Source organism: Pelobates fuscus, chromosome 12 (genome assembly GCF_036172605.1).
Source record: "Pelobates fuscus isolate aPelFus1 chromosome 12, aPelFus1.pri, whole genome shotgun sequence".
Lineage (NCBI taxonomy): Eukaryota > Metazoa > Chordata > Amphibia > Anura > Pelobatidae > Pelobates > Pelobates fuscus.
The window spans coordinates 59341511-59366115 of NC_086328.1; the positions used below are offsets into that span (position 1 = coordinate 59341511).

General features: G+C 40.8%; 1 protein-coding gene across 1 annotated transcript in view; it reads left to right on the forward strand.

The window, feature by feature from the left end:
* The window catches only part of SLC6A2 (solute carrier family 6 member 2), a 1625321-nt gene that overhangs the window by 1472716 nt on the left and 128000 nt on the right, over positions 1 to 24605 (forward strand). Inside the window, exon 13 of the mRNA XM_063437889.1 lies at positions 5264 to 5431. Within this exon, the coding sequence (XP_063293959.1) occupies positions 5264 to 5431 (168 nt within the window). The remainder of the gene's footprint in view (positions 1 to 5263; positions 5432 to 24605) is intronic.

The window sequence follows — 24605 nt, forward strand, 5'->3', positions numbered from 1 at the left end:
TGGTATGTACGCCACTGCATCCAGAGACAAGCGTCTAGGCTTCATTTGTGCTGCTTCGGAATCTATTATTCACATTCACTCCATAAGATGCACAGACATTTCCCCTCAGATTTGAGGGGAAAAAAGTGCGTCTTATGGAGCGAAAAATACGGCATATCGGCGTATAACACGCACACATCATTTGCCCCCTATTTTCAGGTAGAAAAAGTGTGTGTTATACGCCGATAAATACGGTAAATCTATATCTAAATCTAAAACATAACTTTTAATAAAGGTCCATAAGTAAAAAAGTCTCCAAAGGGACAAGACCAACAACAAAATAAAATAGTACTATACACACAACATATATAAATTAAAATAGCAAGGAAGCTGGTCCACAAAATGGACTTACCGTATATACTCGAGTATAAGCCGACCCGAATATAAGCCAATATATTTACCCAAAAAAACTGGGAAAACTTTTTAACTCGAGTATAAGACTAGGGTGGGAAATGCAGCAGCTACTGGTAAATTTCTAAATAAAATTAGATCCTAAAAAAATTATATTATTGAATATTTATTTACAGTGTGTGTATATAATGAATGCAGTGTGTGTATGAGAATGCAGTGTGTGTGTATGAGAATGCAGTGTGTGTGTATGAGTGCAGTGTGTGTATGAGAATGCAGTGTGTGTGTATGAGTGCAGTATGTATGAATGCAGTGTGTGTGTATGAATGCAGTGTGTGTGTATGAATGCAGTGTGTGTGTGTGTGTGTGTGATGCAGAGTGTGATGCAGAGCCTTGGTGGGGGGTTATTTTTTTATTATGATTTTAATATTGTTTTTTGTTTAATTATTTTTTATTATTATTATTTTTTATTTTATTATTTTTTTATTATTTTATTATTATTATTATTATTATTTTTATATATTAATTTTTTCATCCCCCCTCCCTGCTTCCTAGCTGGCCAGGGAGGGGGGCTCTCACTCCCTGGTGGTCCAGTGGCATTGGTAGTTCAGTGGGGGGAAGACGGGGGCTGGCAGGGAGCACTTACCTATCCTGCAGCTCCTGTCAGCTCCTGTCAGCTCCTGTCAGCTCCCTTCTGCTCCACGCCGGTCCGGTCAGTTCCCCTGTCAGCTCACACTGTAAGTCTTGCGAGAGCCGCACTATGACCCCGCGGCTCTCGCGAGACTTACACTGGGAGCTGACAGAGGTGCTGAACGGACCGGCGTGGAGGAGAAGGGAGCTGACAGGAGCTGCAGGAGAGGTAAGCGCTCGCTGCCAGCCCCCTGTCTGTATTATGGCAATGTAAATTGCCATAATAAAGACAGTGACTCGAGTATAAGACGAGTTGGGGTTTTTCAGCACAAAAAATGTGCTGAAAAACTTGTCTTATACTAGAGTATATACGGTAATACTCCTGAGAAGTATAGAAGGACTCCCAGCCGTGTGTCCGTTGGTCAGTTTGGTGAAAAATACACAGAAAGTATTTGTTAAATACACGCTGGCTGGTCAGTTTAACTATTGCTGCCTGTATATTGCATCTATGTAACTGAAAATCGCCAGTATAGTGATCAAGGAAAAAGGTATACAAAAAGTAACTGTTGGTGGGTATTGGCAAAGAAATCCCTGTGTTAATGAGGTCTAATAACTCCTATATGGAGGCAAAGCTACACCAGGAGAGGGGGGATATGGAGGGGAGGGGGGAGAGTGTCTCTAACCCTATTGTGCCTTCGAGGGCACCCCTCACCTCCAAATCTCACCTTAAACCTGTGTATAGATAAAACACCACCTACTTGTCCAAGAGTCACAACGAAATCCTTGTAGAAATAATTTGTTAAATTAAATAAATAAAGTCGGATGCAAAAAAACTGAATCTATTAGGTATGTGTTCCAGTATGTCGGCAGATACTGCAGGTAGAGAGTGTGGAACCAGCAGTGCCCCAAAGCCCCTGACGTATGTTTCGCTAGGTCAGCTCATCAGAGGGGAGCCGGAAAGTAAGTTTTCCCAGTTTTTAAAGGGGGGGCTACGGTCTGATAGGAGCGTTCAAATTTGAATGCTCCAATCATTTGACCATGTGATCAGTAAGGTGTCTCAGTTGGGGAGGAGGAGACCAGTGAAAAAAATATTATTAAGTAAAGACATGTACATCACTATGTGCATGGACAATCTAACGGATCCAGGGGGTTACCAAAAATTACTTAGGGATCCCACTGCAGAATTTCTAGATGAGCTGAAGCAAATTTTTAATAAAGCACGGACTGACAAAGTAATCACCAATGACTAGTCTAAATTCATATTGCCTAACTGTAATCCCACTATAGCTACCTTTTACTGTCTCCCAAAGGTACACAAGAATAGATCAAATTCACCTGGGAGACCAATTTTGTCTGGCAATGGCTCCTTGACCGAAAATGCTAGTAAATACATAGAATTTTTTTACACCCATTTGTCACCGAGTTAGCTTCCTATGTTCAGGATACTAAGACAACACTATTGATTTTGGAAGACCTACAAGTCCCCCCATACACCCAATTGGCAAGCCTGGATGTCGTGTCCCTTTACAATAACATTCCCCATAACGTTGGCTTTGCAGCAGTCACTTATTATCTTAATAAATCTGTGAAACTTACAGCTCCCCAAAAGGATTTGTTGTAAAACTGCTCCACTTTGTATTGACTCATATTTTTTTAATTTTTAAAGGCTGCTATTACTTGCAAATCAGGGGCACGGCCATGAGCATGGCCATGGGCACGGCGTGTGCACCAAGCTTTGCTAATCTCTATCTAGGGTGGTGGGAGGAAACCATTGTGAGTAAAATCACGGTTACTGAACATAGAGAATGCATCTTACACTGGTACAGATACATTGACGATGTGCTGATATTTTGGGCAGGACCCACCCATACTTTTCAAGATTATGTTCAGATTCTCAATCACAATGACACAGAACTCCAACTCACCTATGTCAGAGACGAACATGTGCTGGTATTCCTGGATCTAAGAATTTTTCTGAATCCTGATGGCAAAGTGGAGACTGAGCTGTTCAGAAAAACAACTTCAACTAATAGCCTGCTTCACTGGAAGAGCCACCATCCTCATAATCTTAAAGAAGTTATCCCATACGGCCAATACCTCCATGCAAGAAGGAATTGCTCCAGTCAGGAAACATTTTTAAGGGAAGCACAAGAACTTAAGAAACGTTTTAAAACTTTGGGTTATCCCAACAAAATCCTTAAGAAAGCCTTTCAATGTGCCAGTTCAACTGAGAGATCAATTAGCCTAAGTATTAGATCAAAACAAGAAAAATCATTGATACGTTGCATAGGCACTTTTTACCGTTTATGGGATCCGGTGAGACAAATTTACTCTGATCATTGGCCTATGCTAAGGACCTATGATGAGGACTTGTCTAACCATGTATCCCACTTCCCCAGCATTACAGCTCGTCGCCCCAGAAACTTACGTGACATGTTAGTACACAGTCACTTAGAACCTAATCCCATCCAACAGACCTGGCTCACTGAGATAAAAGGTGTCTTTAAGTGTGGTCACTGTAAAGCTTGTGATTTTATTAAACCATCTAAAGTGATTGAGTGCATACAGACAAAAACTTACCAACAATTTAGGCAAAGGGTTCTTTAACATTTTAATACAGTCAATAATGTCAACATCTCGACTCCTGTCGCTTATCACATCAGACAGTTTCACAATAGTGACGCTTCTAATTTAAAATTCCAAGCACTGGAAATGATTACAATGAACTCTAGAAAAGGGGATTTCAACTTGAAACTTCTCAAAAAAGAATCCAAATGGATACACATCTTTCAAACTCTGGCCTCCAGACGTCTTAATGAAGAATTTAATTTCACCCCCTTTATTCACGGATAATTATTGGCCACTAGGGGAGTATGATACATATCTACTCATTAATAACTTAGTTACACAACAGTTTTTTTCTGTGATTATTATTTTTCAGATTTTTTGATTATTTAATTTCATTCTGTTAAACTTTTTAAAACAAGTAATATTTACTGGACAACCTTGTATCCAACTTTGTTTCAATTGAATCAGGATTGAACACTCCTTTCATCAATAGGATTCTTTGTAATAAACGCTTAGGCATTTAAGAAGAAAATAACAAACCTGTAGTAGTAGTACTAACCTCTACTCAACTGCAGGGGTTAATCTCGTCACTAAGTTCACAAACCTTCGTCCTATAACAGTGAAACTATGGCATTTGTACATCCTCTAGATACGTTCTATTTTATAATTAATATCTAGCAAATACATATGGTAATATATATCATCTCAACAATCACGAATCACACATTGAAGGCAATATACTATCCTTCTTTTTATTTGGTTATTATTATTATTACTTTTTCCTTTTCTTTTCAATGTCTAAACACCTTATCAAGCCATTGTATCTAGGGACTGGATTTAAGTCACACACAGACTTTGTGATGTACCTATATTCAATTTGAATAACCAGTAGGGTAAAATGTTATTGGGATTTATATTTTTACTCAGTGTTACGGATCCCGAAGCAGCACAAATGAACCCTAGACGCTTGTCTCTGGATGTCAAATGCACTGGTAATAGAGATGTTAAATATATGTGCTCAAAACATTTTTTGATGTCCTTGTCTCTGCAGAATTTCTGCAATTTTAGCTTTCAGTCTCAACTGAATGTTGGGAAAAATATCAAAAATGTATAACTTTATTGTCCAAAGCAGTTACAGAGATATTTGCAGCATATTTGTAGGCATAGTCTGTGCCCTAATTGGTGACAAAACAAATGTACACAGAGTAAAAAGATATAAAAATAAAACACAAAAACATGCTTTCGCCTTTTGTGTTTCTGTTAATAATAGTATGCACACTCTGCAATATAAGCTTAGGCATTTCAGAATGTAATAGGACATCCCTATATAAGAAGTACAAACCTCCAATTTATTCCAAGGTCCAAAATGGCTGTTTAGTTTACAATCCCTCCGTCTTTTTAATAGGCACATTTACATCCGCCAATGCCTCATATCCTTCGGCACTCTCTGTCATTTGTTATTAAACATAAAATATACAGAGCAATGCATATCTCAGTCTTTCTAAGTGAGTGACAATCTGTCTGTATTCTCTGCTCTTAGTAACAGCTGTATCTGTAAACTAAATCTTTGAGATACATTTGGATCACAAATACATTTCATTTAAAAAAAAATGTTTATATAACATCTTACAAAGAATTCACTAATAAATAATATTTTGTCATGTCTATCTTCTCACAGTTTGTGGTGATTGTCAGCATCATAACTTACAAACCACTAACATATGATGAATACAAATTTCCCTTGTGGGCCAATCAGACTGGATGGGCTGTTGCACTTTCATCTATGATTCTGGTTCCAATCTACATAATCTACAAGTTTCTTACAGTCCAAGGATCATTCAAAGAGGTAAAAGGCTTGTTTTTATTTTTCTTACAAGCTGCATACTCAATATGTTGGCATTATATTGCATGATACAACAGATTTGATGAATTTTTAAAACTTTGACTTGCACTACTGTTTGATTAATTTAATGTATTGTGATATCTGTTATGTTAATAAAACCATTGCATGCCATTATTTTGGGTCATTATGCCATATTTTACCTCAAGTCCTGCTTCAAATCCTCCTCCTACTTCAAATCCTTCTCCTACAAAAACTCTACAAGAGATAGATCAGTTTTAGCTGTAATTCAGCTAAATTAAACACCGACCTGCAAGGTATGATAGCTAGCCAGCTTGCTGTAACTGGAAGATATCTTTGAAATAGATAGGTAACTATTTGCATTCTAATGGTTCTGCTTATTAAAGGGACACTGTAGACACCCAGACCATTGAAGTGGTCTGGGTGCAAACTCCCATCACCCTTAACCCTATAGTGGTAATTATTGCAGTTCTTATAAACTGCAATATTTGGGTATAGACAAAAATGGGATACAGCTGAATAACTAGAAAAAAAAGAATACATAGCACATAGTGAAGTACATTAACAATAATTGGATTTAACCCACAAAGATTGCACTCACGAGATGGTGTAGGGTAATGCGCCTTTAAGCCCACAATGGGCTGAAATGGTATTTGCCTTCCACGGATAGGTTGCTCTGTCTTTCACAGGAAATGGAAGAATGCCAATTGAAATGTAAAAAAATTTTCTTTATTCAAAAGGCAGTGAATATCCTTGAAGAATTCAATCGGTAAAATTTAAAAATAACTGCAATCTAACGCGTTTCGTCCATACAACTTGGACTTCATCAGAGAAAATTCTGCAGTTTAAACAATCACATAAAATACAAAGCATGCATAATCCCACCCCCAACAGAGTCCCTTAAATACAACCAGTCCGTGTGTTGATTGGAGAATTCTCTCCTGGAACCACTTCTCCCATCAGGGTATATTGCCTCCAGATGGCTCTCATTCTGTAATTTCGCGGCAAAAAACTTAGCCGTTTTTCGTCCGTCTGTGTAATCTAGGTTTGCGTTCCAAATGTCCGTTTCCGGTTGCGTTCCATGCGCATACTTCCGGTTGCGGACGGCAACGTACGTCATGACGCTAACGTTGCGTTCCAAATGCGGCATATGCGTTCCAGGCATGAAACAGCCACTCAAGTGGTTAAATGACTGAAAATAATCTCAAAATAATAGCAGTAATCAGTCATCAGACTTTCACATTAAAAGTAAGGACTTATAAACAACAAAGAAATATATCATCATCCAATAGAACTGTAGGACTTTCATCTTCTGCCAATTGCTATAGTATAAATATATACATGAACTACAAAAAATATATAATAGGGAAAAAAATATATAATAGAATAAAAATGCATATAAAAATGTATATAAATACTATATGTATAAAAAAGTGGATATAAAAATAAAAATAAATATAAAATTAAAGAAATAAATAAATAGATGAAAGATAAATATAAATATGAAAATGGAAAATAAAAAAATGAAAAATTATATTTAATTTAAAAAGAATATATAATAAATATAAATTAAATGAAATGAAATGAACTAAAAATAAACTATAAATAAATAAAATTAAATAAAATAAAAATAAAATTAAAAAATAAAAATAAAAATAAATAAAAATAAAAATAATAAAAATAAAAATAGATATAAACATAAAAATGAAAATAAAATAAAAATAAAAATAAAAATAAAAATAAAATGAAAAAAATAATAAAAAATAAAAATAATAAAAATAATAAGTAAAAATAATATATCAATCTAAAGAAAAAACTACGTGGCAGAAGGTGGAAATCCCCCCTTGGGTCCAAGAACATCTTTAGAAAAAACAAAGAATGATACCATTATACCATGAAACTGGCCAAATCAACATCTATATTTAAACCTTTGGGTATTAAGGTATCCAATTGGTATATCCAATAGGTCTCCCGTTGTGCTAATTTCAATTCCCTATTTCCTCCTCTCCAGTGGGAGGGTACATGTTCTATACCACAACCCTTAAAATCTCTCCAATTAAAGGCCTGGCATGTATTGCAGTGTACTGGCACTGAATTAGTTGTTATGCCTTTCCTTATATTATTAATATGTTCCATGAGGCGTACTTTCAGAGGTCTTTTTGTTTTTCCCACGTACTGTTTGCCACACGGACACTGCAATAAATAAATCACTAAATCCGTGTGGCATCCAATACTGGACTTCACTGGAAAAGAAATTCCAGAGATATAGCTTGTAAATTGAAGAGTTAGGCCTAGGTTCATTCTTGAGCAAGCCCGGCACATTTGGCATCCCTTAGATCCCTTTGTATGTGAGATAACTTTCTTTTTAGGGATATCCTTTCTAGGGAAACTGGGAGCAACTAGATCTTTAAGATTTTGACCCTTCTTATAGATAATAGATGGACGGTCTGGAAGGATACCTCCAAGAACTGGATCCTGGAGTAATATGGGCCAATGTTTTTTAAGGCACCTATTAATTTTCCAATGGTCTGTGTTGTATTTCGTTATGAATGAATGTCTAAAGTGTTCATTTGAATTATTTTTTGGATGTTTAGTCAGTAAATCACTTCTATCTTTATTCCTTAATATTCTAATTTCTTTTTCAATCGTGTTTTTATCATAACCTTTATTCACCAGTTTATTTTTTATATGTTTCGCCTGAGCTTCAAAATCTTGAGCGTTAGAAAAATTTCTACGTACCCTTGTAAGTTGACTTTTGGCAATGCCTCTCAGCCAAGGTTGATGGTGACAACTTGACTTATGGACATAACTGTTCCCATCGGTTTTCTTAAAGAAACATCTGGACCTAATTTTATTTCCCTCCCAATATAAACTTAAGTCCAAAAAATTTATAGTGTCTTTGTGCCACTCCGGTGTAAATTTCAAATTAAAGGAATTAGAATTTAAATACTGTACAAACAACAAGAAATCCTCTTGAGTACCCTTCCAGATGACAATCACGTCATCAATAAATCTCCGCCATAGGACCAGGCTCGCCCGCCAGTCATGCCCGCACCAAACAAATAGGTCCTCCCATCTGCGCATATAGATGTTGGCATAACTGGGGGCGAACCTGGTTCCCATGGTGGTCCCTGTCAACTGTAGGTAAAATTTACCCTCATGAAAAAAATAATTATGTTCCAATATAAATTTAATTGCCATCAAAATAAAATTTTGAAGTGCATCATCAACCTCGGGATCATTTTCTATGAAAAAATGAACTGCCTCAATGCCTAGCTGGTGATGGATGACAGTATATAATGATGTCACATCCAATGTTGCCCAACTGTATTCCTCCTTCCAATCTATATCTTCAAACTCATGTAAAATGGCTGTAGTATCTTTGATGTACGAAGGAGCACCCTGGGCATATTTTTGGAGCTTTGAGTCAATAAAGGCTGACAGATTTGCTGTGATGGAATTGATGCCACTGATAATTGGGCGTCCAGGGGGAGAGAACAACTTTTTATGTAACTTTGGCAAAAAGTAGAAAATGGGGATGACGGGAAAATTATTAAACAAAAATTGGAAATTCTTTTGAGATATTACATTATTTTCTAAGGCTCTTAATAGCAGACTTTTTAGTAGAGAGTTAAATGTTCCTGTCGGATCTCTATGGAGTTCTACATATGTTTCTGTTTGACCTAAGATGTTTAGGGATTCTTGATGGTAATACTCTGCAGACAGGATGACAATCCCCCCCCCCTTTATCAGCCTCCCTTATAACTATATCCTCCCTTTTAGTTAAATTTTTTAAACACATGGTCTCTTCCTTTGTCATATTATAAGTCTTTTGTTGGTTGCTATTTATCTTTTTGAAATCCTGGCAGACCATATTCTCAAAGGTTTCGAGATGGGAACCTTTGCTTTGGACAGGATAAAATTAGGATTTTGGCTTAAACTTCAAAAAACTATTATCTGTACTTGAATTAGATTTTAAACTAGTAGATGGATTGGATGTTAATGATGAAACAACATTATGGTTAGTTCTAAGATTAATCGAGGTATTAATCACTAATGATGGAGTGGTACTTTTTTCAAAATGTCGTTTAACTGTTAATGTTCTTATAAATTTCTTTAAATCTATAAATAGAGTGAATTCATCCGCTGTACGTGCAGGGGCAAACTTTAGGCCCCGTTCTAATACACGTATTTCCAATTCGGTTAATGGTATTGATGATAGATTAAATATACCTACATTTCGTTCTTTTAGTGGGAAGATCTCTCCTTTCTGTACTGGTTTAGGGGTTCTTCCTCCATTCTCATCCTTTTTAGGGGAGTTTGTGTTTGAAGGGGGGGAGTAACGATTTGGATGTGCCCAAGTGGTTTTGCGTGGTAAAAAATAATCCGCTGATCTTTTTGTATATGGCTTCTCTCTAAAAAATTACTATTGCTAGGAGGAGTATTCTCTCTGTGATCAACTTTTTCCCTTGTTACATCTACATATGGCCTCCTACCTCTATGGTCAATTTTTTCCCTTGTTACATCTGCATATGACCTCCTATCAAAGGACTCCCTCTTTTCCTCATTTCTTTTCGGTGACCTTTTCTCACTATTCATTCTCCTATTAATAGGGGACTTATAGGAATATGAATTTCTTTCATTTGGCCCCACTCTGTTTGTTTGTGATACTCTCTGTGTTCTAAATATCTCCCTATCGTCAACCTTTGGTCTCCATTTATATTGATTAGTACTGGTGGAGTTTCTGCTTGCTGTTTTCTGGGTTTCAAATCTATTATACGGAATTGCTTTTGTGGACCGTCTCCTACGGGACAATTTGTTGACTGTAGAAAAAACATTATTGCGTTTATCTTCTTTGTCTCTCCTATATTTTTTACTTTTTGTCTCCGCTATTCTTTCATCTAATGCCTTCAATTTATTATTTAGTTCCTCCTCATGTTTCACAAGTTCAGAACTATCTAAGTCAAATGATTGTTTTTTATCCAATTCTTGTAGTTGTGTCTCTAGATTACTTTTCATTTCTTTAGAGAATTGGATAATAAGTTCCATGAGCTGGAAAGAACAATTATTTAAAATTTCATCCCATTTGTTCATGAAAGCATCATTTTCCATACCAAAAGCAGGTATTTTTTCCACCCTCAGGCCTCTCGGTATAAGGCCTTCTTTGATGTTATTTTCTAAGAAAGCTATTTCCCACCATTTTTTATTTTCATTAATTAACAATCTTTCTTTAGTTTTGAAATAGTCCTCTAGTTTCCTAATTGGCTCAGGTTTTTCCCATTCGTTAAATAAAGCCTCAAATTTTTGTGATCTAGCTCTCTGTATCCTCGACAGAAAATTCCCAGCAGTCGCCATATAATCACACAGTATCTTATATTAAGAGGCACAAGAATCAATATATAAAAAAGGAGCAGGGACAAAGCGCACAATACTGGGGGAAACAGTATATGTATGAAAAAGAAAAAATACACAAAAAAAAATATATACACAAGTCCAAGTTGTATGGACGAAACGTGTTAGATTGCAGTTATTTTTAAATTTTACCGATTGAATTCTTCAAGGCTATTCACTGCCTTTTGAATAAAGAAATTTTTTTTACATTTCAATTGGCATTCTTCCATTTCCTGTGAAAGACAGAGCAACCTATCCGTGGAAGGCAAATACCATTTCAGCCCATTGTGGGCTTAAAGGCGCATTACCCTACACCATCTCGTGAGTGCAATCTTTGTGGGTTAAATCAAATTATTGTTAATGTACTTCACTATGTGCTATGTATTCTTTTTTTTCTAGTTATTCAGCTGTATCCCATTTTTGTCTATACCCATATCTGTATTTGAGGTTCGTTTGGGGGAAACCTCTTGGGAAGTTGTATCCATCTTATACGCAGTTAAGTACCTCTGCATATTCCTACCATTGAGTTGGTTAGGTGTACTTGTGTATATATTTTTTTTTGTGTATTTTTTCTTTTTCATACATAAACTGCAATATTTACCAGCTAGGGTTAACTCCTCCTCTGGTGGCTGTCTACCAGGGCTTGAAGGCGACTTTTGGCTTGAAGTTTCACTTTAAGGTAAACTGTCAGTGTGAAGATATTTTTCTACAAACCCTTCTAAAACAGTAGTGGGGTAGCCCTGCAAAGCACACAAAGTAAAATATATGATACCCTTTAGAACCCTGTTGACTGAATAAGGATGAGTTACATGACTGGCACTCATGGAGTTACATTTGCATTACAGTTTAAGAAAATAGTGGCTACTTAATTATGTAAGTGCCCAGGAAATTGGTGTTTCCTCTTATTGCAGGCCATGTATGATGGTATGGAGGGTATGATGATATGGAGGGTGAAATAAAAATTAGGTTAAAACTTAAATGATCAAAAATTTATTTATTTCACCCTCCTAAAGCAGAGGGGAGATCCAAAAAAATATATATATAATGGAGCAGGAACACTAGAGAGGAAGAAATTGAGTGCCAGCGTTTTGGATAATATATATCAATTAGTTTGGCCGGAAAGAAAGGATGAGAGAACTAAAGAACTAGGCTTATCTCCACAGGATGTTGAGGATATTCACTCTTTAATGGAGTTATTAGATGAACAGGGCCAGATGAATCCATTTACTGATTTGAAACCTTTAAGTTGGTCCGTACTAAATTTTAAGACTTGCCCACTATTGACCTATTGGTCAAATTCATTACAAATTACCTTGAATCAGTGCCTCATGGAGCTCCTGTAAACAGTAATCTGTCATTTACTGAAAAACAAGCCCTACAAGAATTACAAAATATGACAGATGTCATGTAGTGATGTCACGAACATAAAATTTTCCGTTCGCGAACAGCGAACGCAAACTTCCGCAAATGTTCGCGAACTGGCGAACCGGGCAAACCGCCATAGACTTCAATAGGCCGCGAATTTTAAAACCCACAGGGACTCTTTCTGGCCACAATAGTGATGGAAAAGTTGTTTCAAGGGGACTAACACCTGGACTGTGGCATGCCGGAGGGGGATACATGGCAAAACTCCCATGGAAAATTACATAGTTGATGCAGAGTCTGGTTTTAATCCATAAAGGGCATAAATCACCTAACATTCCTAAATTGTTTGGAATAACGTGCTTTAAAACATCAGTGTAACGGATCCACTGGCACCCCGACTGGGTACCTCCATTGAAAGATGCTCCTAGCGCTTCCAGAGGACTCCAAGCACTCCACCAGACACCATAAGCACCGCAGGCTGCAGCTATCTCCCTTCAGAACGAAGCAGGAACAAGCTCTTACAAGAGCTCAGTGATTATAGCAAGGGAATATGCCTAGCATAGCAATCCCTTGTAGCAGATTCCCCCAATAAGAGACAGGACTCAAGTTGAGGGTAAAAATAGAACTCTCTGGCTGCTAGCTTGCAGCCCTTTTTATTAGGTGCTCCCATGAAGGGGAGGGACACACACAGTAACGTACATTAACCAATCACACAATAGTTACATCCCACACATAGCCCTCCCCTCTACCTGTAAACTAATTATCTGTACACACAGGAAAATACAATTATCATAGGTAGGGAAAATACAGTTTTTACACAACATTCATAACTCCCAAAATATACATCACATTCGCATAAAAATACATATTCACAATCAATCCATTCGGGGGAACAACATACTCAAAAATCATACGAATTGGAGCAGGGGTTCAAAAGTTAGTACAAATGTGCATTTGACCTTCTGGAAGCATGGTTTTTCCAGCTCAAACTAGTTCCACAGAATCCTCTATCCTGGAGACAATGGAGAAGCTGATTTAATTATATCCAGGGACAAACACAGCCTCCATTAAGCACATGTTACCAGCAACCACCAAAAGACATAAAAATACATAACTCCTGTTATACTAAACAGAACCCCCACATTCAGCCCATCCACAGATGGCTTGGATCTGAGCGCTCAACATATCCAAACAGCGCTCAGATGCCACAAACACAGTTCAAACGCCATGGGGTTTAAGTTTCGTATGGGCTGATGAGAGGGCCCATAATCCTGGGGCAGCCCAATAACCCACAGTATGCCCAAATACCGTGCATAAAGGGCCAAATCGCCCAGGGACCGTAGTCACAGGGTAAGAGGCGGGCAAGCAGCCCCCTCCAAAACACAGTGGCGAAGTGGCTTTCGCTACAATCAGGTTTGATGTTGTATCGATCAGGTAGTGTAAGGGTTACGCCCGCTTCACAGTGGCAGACCAAACTCCCCGTTTAACACACTGCAAACAGTCCATTTGCACAACCGCAAACCCCCCATTTGCACAAGGTTGGATACCAAGCTAGCCATGTCCCGTTCCTTGTCCTCACTGATGTCATTGAAGGTCTCTTCCTCCACCCAGCCACGTACAACACCAAGGGTCCCCGAAAGGTGACAACAAGCCCCCTGTATTTTTTTTTTAAATGTGCACTACTGTTACACCAGATATGAGTTGCACTGGTGTGACAGTGTGCCCTGGCAGGCCCTGAAACGCACACGTGTGAAGGAAACTGACTGCTATTATTTCACAGTCAAAACAGTTTTTTTTTTTTAAATGCAAGCTATTGTGACACCAGATATGAGTGGTGGCACTGAGCAAGTGGGCACAGTAAACACAGGTTACTGGCTATGGGAGGATAATGTATAATAAACACAGGTTACTGGCTATGGGAGGATAATGTATAATAAACACATGTTACTGGCTATGGGGGATAATGTATAATAAACACAGGTTACTGGCTATGGGGGGTAATGTATAATAAACACAGGTTACTGGCTATGGGAGGGATAATGTATAATAAACACAGGTTACTGGTTGTGGGGGGATAATGTATAATAAACACAGGTTACTGGCTATGGGGGGGTTAATGTATAATAAACACAGGTTACTGGCTATGGGGGGATAATGTATAATAAACACAGGTTACTGGTTGTGGGGGGATAATGTATAATAAACACAGGTTACTGGTTGTGGGGGGATAATGTATAATAAACACAGGTTACTGGCTATGGGGGAGATAATGTATAATAAGCACAGGTTATTGGCTATGGGGGGGATAATGTATAATGAACACAGGTTACTGGCTATGGAAGGGATAATGTATAATAAACACAGGTTACTGGCTATGGGAGGGATAATGTATAATAAACACAGGTTACTGGCTATGGGGGATAATGTATAATAAACACAGGTTACTGGCTATGGGAGGGGTAATGTATAATAAACACAGGTTACTGGCTATGGGGGAGGGATAATGTATAATAAACACAGGTTACTGGATATGTGGGGATAATGAATAATAAACACAGGTTACTGGTTGTGGGGGGATAATGTATAATAAACACATGTTACTGGCTGTGGGGGGATAATGTATAATAAACACAGGTTACTGGCTATGGGGGAGATAATGTATAATAAGCACAGGTTACAGGCTATGGGGGGGATAATGTATAATAAACACAGGTTACTGGCTATGGGAGGATAATGTATAATAAACACAGGTTACTGGCTATGGGGGATGTATAATAAACACAGGTTACTGGCTATGGGAGGATAATGTATAATAAACACAGGTTACTGGCTATGGTAGGATAATGTATAATAAACACAGGTTACTGGCTGTGGGAGGATAATGTATAATAAACACAGGTTACTGGCTATGGGGAGGATAATGTATAATAAACACAGGTTACTGGCTATGGGAGGATAATGTATAATAAACACAGGTTACTGGCTATGGGGGGATAATGTATAATAAACACAGGTTACTGGCTATTTGGGATAATGTATAATAACATAACATAAACATAACATAACATAAACACAAAAAAAATAATACAAAAAAAAAGAATGCAGCTTCAGAATTAATCTAAATTGTATGCTGTCTTGGAGGTGGGAGGGTCTGGGAGGGAGGGTCTGCTGCTGATTGGCTGGAATGTGTCTGCTGACTGTGAGGTACAGGGTCAAAGTTTACTCAATGATGACGAATAGGGGGCGGACCGAACATTGCATATGTTCGCCGTCCGTGGCGAACGCGAACAAGCTATGTTCGCCAGGAACTATTCGCCAGCGAACCGTACTTCCTTATAAAGATTCCCCAAAACAAGACAAACCCCCCACCCCTGACCCCAGGAGACAAATTGCTCCCTGGGGGTTTGCCGTAATGAGGGAGTCAGCAAATTTGTGGATTAAATTTGTATGTCTGCTTGTTTAATAACATCAGTCCTTTATAAAAAAGATACAAAGCAAACTCGTTTGCGCTAGAAAATCTACAATACTTCCCCTACACTATGTTGGCAAACCTTAATGTTGTCTATCACATTAAACAGGTATTCAGTGGGTCTCCTACTTCTGAGAGAGGAGCAAATTGGCTTCATATTATCCCTTTTGAACTTTGTTCTTTTACATAATTATTTCACCTTTAATAGAAAATATTACTTACAACACCACAGGACTGCTATGGGAACTGCTTTTGTGCCCAGCTATGCAAACTTCTGCCTAGTGGGAGGCCATTGGGGTATATGTCCCTACAAGAATTAAATATACCAAATACATTTACAAATGTTTCGGTACATAGATGACATCCTATTAGTTCGGACAGGTTATGTAAAACTATTTCAAAATTTGGTCACGGATGTTAAGAATAATGAAGTAGGTCTTCAACTTACATCAGTTAGTGATGTACATGAATTGAAGATTATGCTAGCGCAGTGTACTAATAATCTTAATATTAATAATGACAGGAGGCGAATATTTTGCATTAACTTTCTTTACTAACTCCATAGCAGCAAAGAAAAAACTGTTTAAATAAAGAACCAATCAGAGTGAGTATATAAGTCCAAGCTTAGCCAATCATTTCCTCTTAACTAATGCGACATCACAAGTTAATAGTATGACAAACGTGTCCTGAGTCAACTTGATTCAACTTAATCCAACGTGGAAACTTCCTTACAGAATACAGTCTTCTCCATTAAACATAAGACTTGTTAAATCACTTCTAAATTCTCCATAAGGCTTGTTAAGCTTAATAGGGGTGGGAGCGTCAAGAAGAAGGGAGGGAAAATATTCGCCTCCTGTCATTATTAAAATTAAGATTATTAGTACACTGCGCTAGCATAATCTTCAATTTTACAACATGACAGGAGGCTTCATTTTTTGCAGTTTAACGCTTAAGTAGAAGGGCAAATGCGGCATTGGACGACGGCCGGAAATAGAATGTCCGAAACGTCGCTTCACATGACCAGTCCGCCGTTTGCAGTATGTCTGATAGGGATGCGCCTGCCAGAAAAGCGGCTAATGCCACCGCCCCTCGCACTGAGTGTGCGCCAAAGAATGATTCTATGCCGACTAGTCCTCCGTGATACATGGAATGTGACTCCCTCCGGATCTATAGAAAAGGCGTCTTTGACGAATACCCGGACGTCCGATACCCTCCGGAATGAGACCATGCACAATAGGAAGGTGGATTTGGACGTCAGTTGTTTTAAAGACAATAGTTCGTTAGGGGTCCATCCCCTTAGGAAACGAAGTACCACATTCACATCCCATAGATTTTGATATTTTGGTGCTGGAGGTCGCCTCCGTTTGATGCCCCGTAACAGTCAACAGATGTCTGACCGGTCTTCCTTGGGATGGTATGTGGGCTGCCGAGATGGCGGATTTGAAAACGTTGATGGTGCGGTACGATTTTCCTTCCTCGATAGGAAATTCATGATATTGGAAACAGGGGCTGTAAAGGGATCCAGGTTCCGTCCCATGCACCAACCGGTCCAAGATTGCCATGCCGATAAGTAACTCTTTCGTGTTTCAGGAGACCAGGAGTCCCATAAGAGATCCTTAGTCGTTGTCGATAGGTCCTCTGTACACCATGCTCCTCTGAAAGGGTCCAGGCTATCAGGGATAGGCGTCCATCCAGTAGCATCGGGTGTGGGTTCCCCATTGGGTTTCTGAGTAGGTTGTAATCAGTGGGCAGCAGAATCGGGTCCTGGCAGGCCAATTCGAGCAGGTCCAGGAACCAGGGCTGGCTCGGCCAGTGGGGTGTCAGGAGGGTTAATCTCAAAACCTGTCCGACTGTGGTGGAGAACCCTCGCGATCATGGCGAATGGGGGAAAGTCATAAGCTCCTCGTTTTGGCCATTGTTGGGTGAAAGCATCGACCGCTAGGCATTCCGGGTCTGTCAGCCAGCTGTAAAATTGTAGCACTTCGTGGTTGTTGCATGAGGCAAATAGGTCAAGCGTGAAGGGACCTATCCTTTCGTTCAGGAGGGAGAATATCTGTGGGTCCAGTTGCCAATCGCTGACATCTCTCCAGTGTTGGGAGTACCAATCTGCCGTAAGATTCGACTCCCCCGGTAGATTTTCTGCGCGTATTGTAATGTTGCGCGGGAGACAGTAATCGAAGATTTCCTTCATCAGATCCACTAGTGTTTGAGAGCGTGTACCTCCAAGGTGGTTGATGTATCGGACTGCTGATATGTTGTCCATCCGAAGAAGTATACAGCAATTGATTTGTCCTTTCACCAGGCTGCGTATAGCAAATGACCCCGCTAGTAGTTCCAGGCAGTTGATGTGCATCAAGAGTTCTTGGGTTGTCCACGTTCCTCCTGTGGATGCTTCCCCATCCGTGGCGCCCCTGTCCAATCGGCTGGCATCCGATTCCAGCACGAAGTCCGGGTGGTTGCCGAAGATGGCAGTTGAGCCACCATTCGAGTTCCTGGCGTTCCTCGTTCGTTAGCTAGGGATTCCAACAATTGCATTGTGTACTCTGTATGTTGTACGGCCAATTCCCTTGTTCTGCAGAATAAGAGTATGTCTTCCAGGTAAATAATGCATCTGATCCCACGAGTCCTGAGGTGGGAGACCACAGGTTTCAACATCTTCGTGAAGCACCATGGTGCGGAGCTCAGTCCGAAAGGGAGGAAAGTGAATTGCCAGGGAAAGCTGTTCCATAGGAACCGGAGGAAGGGGCGGCTGTCCTTGTGAATTGGGATCGATAGGTATGCGTCTTTGAGATCCAGACGTGTAAACCAGTCCTTTTCTTGAAGGAGGTCCCTTAGTAAATGAATGCCCTCCATTTTGAAGTGACGATAGGTCACGTGGGCGTTCAGCTCTCTTAGGTCGATCACAGGTCTGAAATCCCCGGTTTTCTTGCGGACGAGGAACACATTGCTGAAGAAGCCTCCTCGTCTGTGTACGGGTTGTATAGCACCCCTTGTGTGTAGTTCGCGGAGCTCCATTTCTATGAGGTGTGCATCTGAGGTTGAGAGATATAATGGAAGTGGAGGGAACTTCTCTACAGGGGTTGTACGTAATTCGATGCGATACCCTTTGACCGTCTGTAGAACCCAGGCGTCTGTGGACAGATTTGCCCACTTCTGGGAAAAAAGAGAAACACGGCCTGCAGACATGGTTAGTTGAGACATAGTTAAGTTTTAGTCTCTTACTTGCTGGGAATCTTGCGTGGGCTCGTCCGCGACCGCCACGTCCTCTGTCTGTGCCCCTTTGATAGTAGGGGTAGCACTGTCTAAAACCGGTGTCTTGGTAACCCTGTTGCGGGTAAAATTGCTGTGGGTGTCCCATGCGGGCGTCTGATGGCCAGAATCGGCTGGTGGCACGGCCCCGCTGCCGACCAGCCCTGGGAAAAAAAACCTTTAAAAGCTTGCCCCGGAAAACCTTGCGCATGGATGAGCGGGCTCTGTTTAGTGAGGTGAAGATATTGACATGTTTATTTAGCTCTTTTAGGAAGGCCTCCCCGAAGAGCTTGCCCTGTGCCTGTGGGCCCAATTCTTTTACCCCCAGATCAGCTAATTTGAGGTCTATGCGGAACAGTGCTGCGCGGCGCCGCTCTGTTGAGAGGGCTGCATTGGTGTTCCCGAGAAAACAAAAGCCCCTCAGGGTCCATTCTCGGATATCATGTGCCCAATCTCTTATCATGTCCGCATTAAAAGAGTCCCCCCTGGCGTAGGCATCATCCGCCAAATACATTACGCGGGCCAATGGCCCCATCGTGTCCAGGAGCTTGTCTTGCCCCCCTTTTAAACTCCTCTTGATCCCTCTGCGGGGGTCACGACCTCCCTGCTCCATGAACGTCAGCATGAGCTGGTCGAATTCCGGTGTAAAGGCCACCTTATCGGGTAGTGATGGTCTGGGGCACTCCGCTCTCATCCGCTTGCGTACGTGTTTTTCCAGGGGTTTGCGGATCCAAAAATGCATAAACCTGAGGAGTTGTTAAGGTGGGGCCCATTCCCCAGAGCAGGGATATCAGATATTTCTGGGGTCAAACATTTTATGCCCCGTGGTGTCCAGGAAAATTTCCTGCGTGATGGCTGAGGCGGAGGCTTCTTCGTCTCCTTTATCCTGGGGTTCACCCAGGAAGGTCTCCATGACATAGGCGTTGGAGCCCCAATCGCCTTTGTCAGAGTCGGAGATTTCCACCTGCCATTCATCTAAGATGGAGAGGGAATGGGGCATGTCTTTTCCCTCATCCGAGGATATCTCTTTAGTGTATGTGGGGTTCGGTGCCATAGGGCGTTCACTGTGCTTCAGTGGCGCCTTGCCTTTTTTGGTGGCCCTTTTAGATTCCTCGCCCTTCCAGTGGCGTTTAGCCAGGCAGTGCCTCTCCTGAGAGGAGTCATCTGACTCATCGGAGTCTTCCTTATTCCGAGGTCATCTACTAACCGGCTTGTTGGTTTAAGCGGCCGGTGTTAGTACTTTTGCCATTGCCTTTTCCAAGGATGCGGCTACTGCCACGTTAATCATGGCCTGGAGGTCATTTGAATTCTGATTATCCTCCATAGTCGGGGCACATACAGGCACAGGTATATATATATGGGACATGGATTTGTGTGGGGGGGACTCATGACAGGCCGGTGGCCATATATATTTATCACCCAGTGGCGTGAGGCAAACGGACTCTGTAATACTGGGGCTCACCCAGTCAGTCGGAACTGCTTGAACAGGTTCCGGTAGGCAGCACTGAGGGATATTTCCCAAATGGGGGCTCACCCCTGCCAGGTTACTTGGTTAAACCTAACTGGCAGTCCCACTCCCCAGGGTAATAACACCCACCTGTTGTAGATCCAAATCCAAAATTAATTTGTAGCAAATCTTCTGTAAAACGAGAGCCTTGATTTGTTGTGAGTTGTACTCCAAATCTGCTGCACCCACAAAATGGCCCGCCGCGGGTCTCGCGAGAGACCCTGGGTGGTGAACAGGAAAAAGCCTGCAAAATCGGCTTAAGGATCAGTGAGGCGTTCGGCAAAAAACTCACGAACGGTTTGTTCGTTCAGTGCATCAAATTGCCAAACGCCCGTTGAGGGAAGAAACCACGAACAGAGTGGGCCTTTATATAAACCCAGTCCTTTCGTGCAAACTATGTGGACAGCAAGCTTCAAGCAGCCACACGTTCGTGCAGGAGAAGCACGAACTGTGAGCAACAGCTCTGTTCGCGCAATTATGAGCGCGAACAGGTGGAAAGAAACGGAACACAGGAGTGCTGCGTCCTTTCGTGCCGAGATGCACAAACACCATAAGATAGCCCGCTCTGTTCGTATAGTAACGACGGCACGAACAGGGCGGGAAACAGATAGCAAAGTGGCGAACGTAGCCATTCGAGGTTAGAGAGGGGATGGGAGGGGATCGCAATGAGGCTGTTCTCTCAGAACAGGTTTGAGGGGAAAGGATAGCCCCTTCAACGGCAACTGTTTGAAGGAGGTACCCCACTGAATAGATACCCTGCCACCCTCAGTACATATGTTTAAGCAAATAAAGCAATTTATGAATACAATAGCTCTATTAGAATTCTAACATGTACATAAGGTTACAGTTAAGACATCAGTACTCTGACCTGACTTGTGATGGAGCAGCAAAGAAAAAGGAAATGATTGGCTATGCTTGGACTTATATACTCTCTGGCTCACTTTAATTGGTTCTTTCTTTAACCCCTTAAGGACCAAACTTTTGGAATAAAAGGGAATCATGACATGTCACACATGTCATGTGTCCTTGAGGGGTTAAACAGTTTTTTTCTTTGCTGCTATGGAGTTAGTAAAGAAAGTTAATGCAAAATATGAAGTCTCTTGTCATGTTGTAATATTAGTTTTTCTAGATCTCAAGATCCTTCTGGATGAGGATGGGTCTATTTCCACTGTTCTACATACAAAATCTACTTCCTCAAACAGTTTACAATACTGGAACAGTCATCATCCATATAAACTGAATGCCAGCATATGGTGAATACAGGCGTGCCATATGGAATTCAAATAAAAATTATTTAATTTTTTTCCCAATTTGAAGTATATTGAATGTCACATCATGCAAGTTGTTACATTATGAAGTAAGATGGTAACGTTACATAGTAGTATTGTGCAGTTGATGGTTATAACAGTTTTGTGAAGATGTTCACCCGAACATCTTCAGCCTAAGGTTGTAGTCCAATGAATAAGAGTCTCTCTTGCACTGGCCCCTGGAACTTCTTAGCAGATGAGGCCACCGCACGAGTGCTGGCTCATCCTGGTAGTGGTTTGGAACTGCTCCATAAGAGAAGAAGCATATCCTGCCACTGCCACCAAATCTGACAGAACTCCCATAACCAACTATGTAGCTCCACCAAGTCTGCTTCCATGCTGACACAGTGGACTCTGGAGCACTTCAGACCCAGCCACTGAAACTTGAGTGGGATCTCTCAGGAACTTTTCCTGCAGCTCTCTTCTTCCAGGCAGGTATCGCCTGCTCTGCGTTTGCTTCTTCAGCTTATTTTCCAGGCAGGTATCCACCCCCCTGCCTGGAATTAGCTGTGATTAGCTCCTGCCTTTGCAAAGGCATTTGTGTCTCTTGGGCATAGCTCTTTTTTAACTTTTCCAGGAGTACAGGGACCAAGCAGCTAATCAAGAGGTCAAAATACTTTGTTACTGGGATACCTGAAGAAATCCACACAGCTCACACAGTTCCAAAAGAAACCAACATACAATACTTTATTTTTGAACAATGTCTCAAATATATAGCATAATTAAAATTTTCCAAACTATGGGAAAACAGAGATATATAGATGCAACTTATCCTAACTTGCATATTGTGATGATGTCAACAATGCATTTTTAGGTTTCACCAACAGAGGGCAACATAAATTCCCTTTTTAAAACAAGGGTATCCTAACCTTGCAACCTCTATCCTGGAGGGTATGGGGGATAAGGGGGGGGGGGGGGGGGGGGAGCAGTGCAAACGTATCTGTTTACGCTTTGAAACATTACAAAGCAGGGAAATTCCAAACTTGAACTGCCTCCAGCTTGAGTGTTTGCATAACACTATCAATTACATCCCTAATGACATCATGGCATCACTAGCAACATCACCATTACATTATTCTACAGCTTTTATTCTGAAGTGTGTTGGAAAACAAATATAATGCAATTATTTGTTATTATTATTTAACTATGAGTTATAATTATTTTACAGAATACTAAGATCTATGGCAATTTCATTACCAAAACATTTTTTGTTTTAAAGGGAAACTGTCACCATTTACCTGCCCTCCATTTCCCTGCCATAATCTCCTCCCATAGGTAGGCGTTGATTTTCCCTGCTTGGGGACACTTCCAAAAAGTATCTGTGACCCAACATGCTGAGTTCATGTGGTCTCCATTCCTACACATCCTAGCCAGTACTAGCAGCTCTGGTTAGGGAGCTACCATAGCAACCACAACCCATGTGCTGTGGTTGTTATGGCTGGAGAGGGAGGAGGTTTCTTCCACTCTCCCTGTCTCTCAATTCCTCTGCATTGATATTTTTGTCTAGAAACTAAAAGACAAATGTGACTATAAGACACAAGAAAAAACTATTTTGAAATAGTGTTTTCACCCAATCTATACATTTGCCATTTACATCTATACATTTGCCAGTCCTTGCCAGTAGCCTATGTGCCAGTGTTTAGGGGGCCCCACACTGTGCCTATACTTCTGTTTTCTTGACATTAGCTCTGGACTTTTATGTTGCCGATATATATGTATTTTTGTGGTACAAAATTTGTTGCTTTTATATTGTGTCTATGTTGAATAAATATGTTTTATACTTTTTTTTGACACATGGCAAGATTATTAATGCTACCTACTCATTTATTTATATTAACCCTGGTTTATTACTAGGTTTTATTTTATTTTTATTTGCTGTATAAATTGAGGTACAGTACTTCAGTGGTCACTATTCTATTATATTTGATTTTTGGAGCGCTCACATACCAATTTGTATTTTCAACCCAAACAAGAGACAAACCTCTAAGACTGACAAACATAATTTTTTCCGCAAAAAAACGCAGTCGGTGAAACTGACTGCACGAGCACAGCAGCAAGGTGGCGGGGAAGACTCTAACAATGGTGACCCACCACCCAACATGGCTGACCAGGTAATGGAAGAAACGGTCACCAGACAATTTCTACTGGAACAGCTTGATGTCTTGTCTAACAAGCTGATGGCTGGCTGGAAGTCTGGCCTGGCAGGCCTGAAAAAAGATATAGGGGAGCTGGGGACCCGAACCTCACACATGGAGGAAAGGATGGAGGAAAGCCTAGATGCCCATAACCAACTATCCCACCAAGTGCAAACTCTGCAATCCACAGTTATAACCATGGAAAACAAACTGATGGACATAGAGCACTGAGCACGCAGGAACAACCTGCGGCTCTTCGGCATTCCTGAAACAATAACGCCTGCGGACCTACAGGCCTACCTCCATGAATTCTTCCACACGCTGTCTCCAGATATCCCGTCTGACATGTTGCTCCTGGACAGAGCGCACCAGGTGCCTAATTCCATACCTCGCGATGTCATCCTATGTGTACACTACCACCACGTGAAGGAAACCTTGCTGAAACAGAGCAGAACCAGCAAGAATGTCCCTGAAAAATTTGCCAATATCAAAGTGTTTCCAGATCTGTCAGCAGCAATGCACTGGAGGAGGAAAGGGTTCCAGCCTATTACCAGTATCCTCAGACAGCACCAGGTGGCCTATCGCTGGGGATAGGGATACCCTCTCAAGCTCTTGCCTCCAGAAATGGCACAACAGAGATGGTACTCACACCGGAGCAAGGTGAAGAACTCCTCAGTAAATGGAAACTACCCCGGCCGAGCATGCCACCACACAGCAACACCACGGTGCAAAGGGA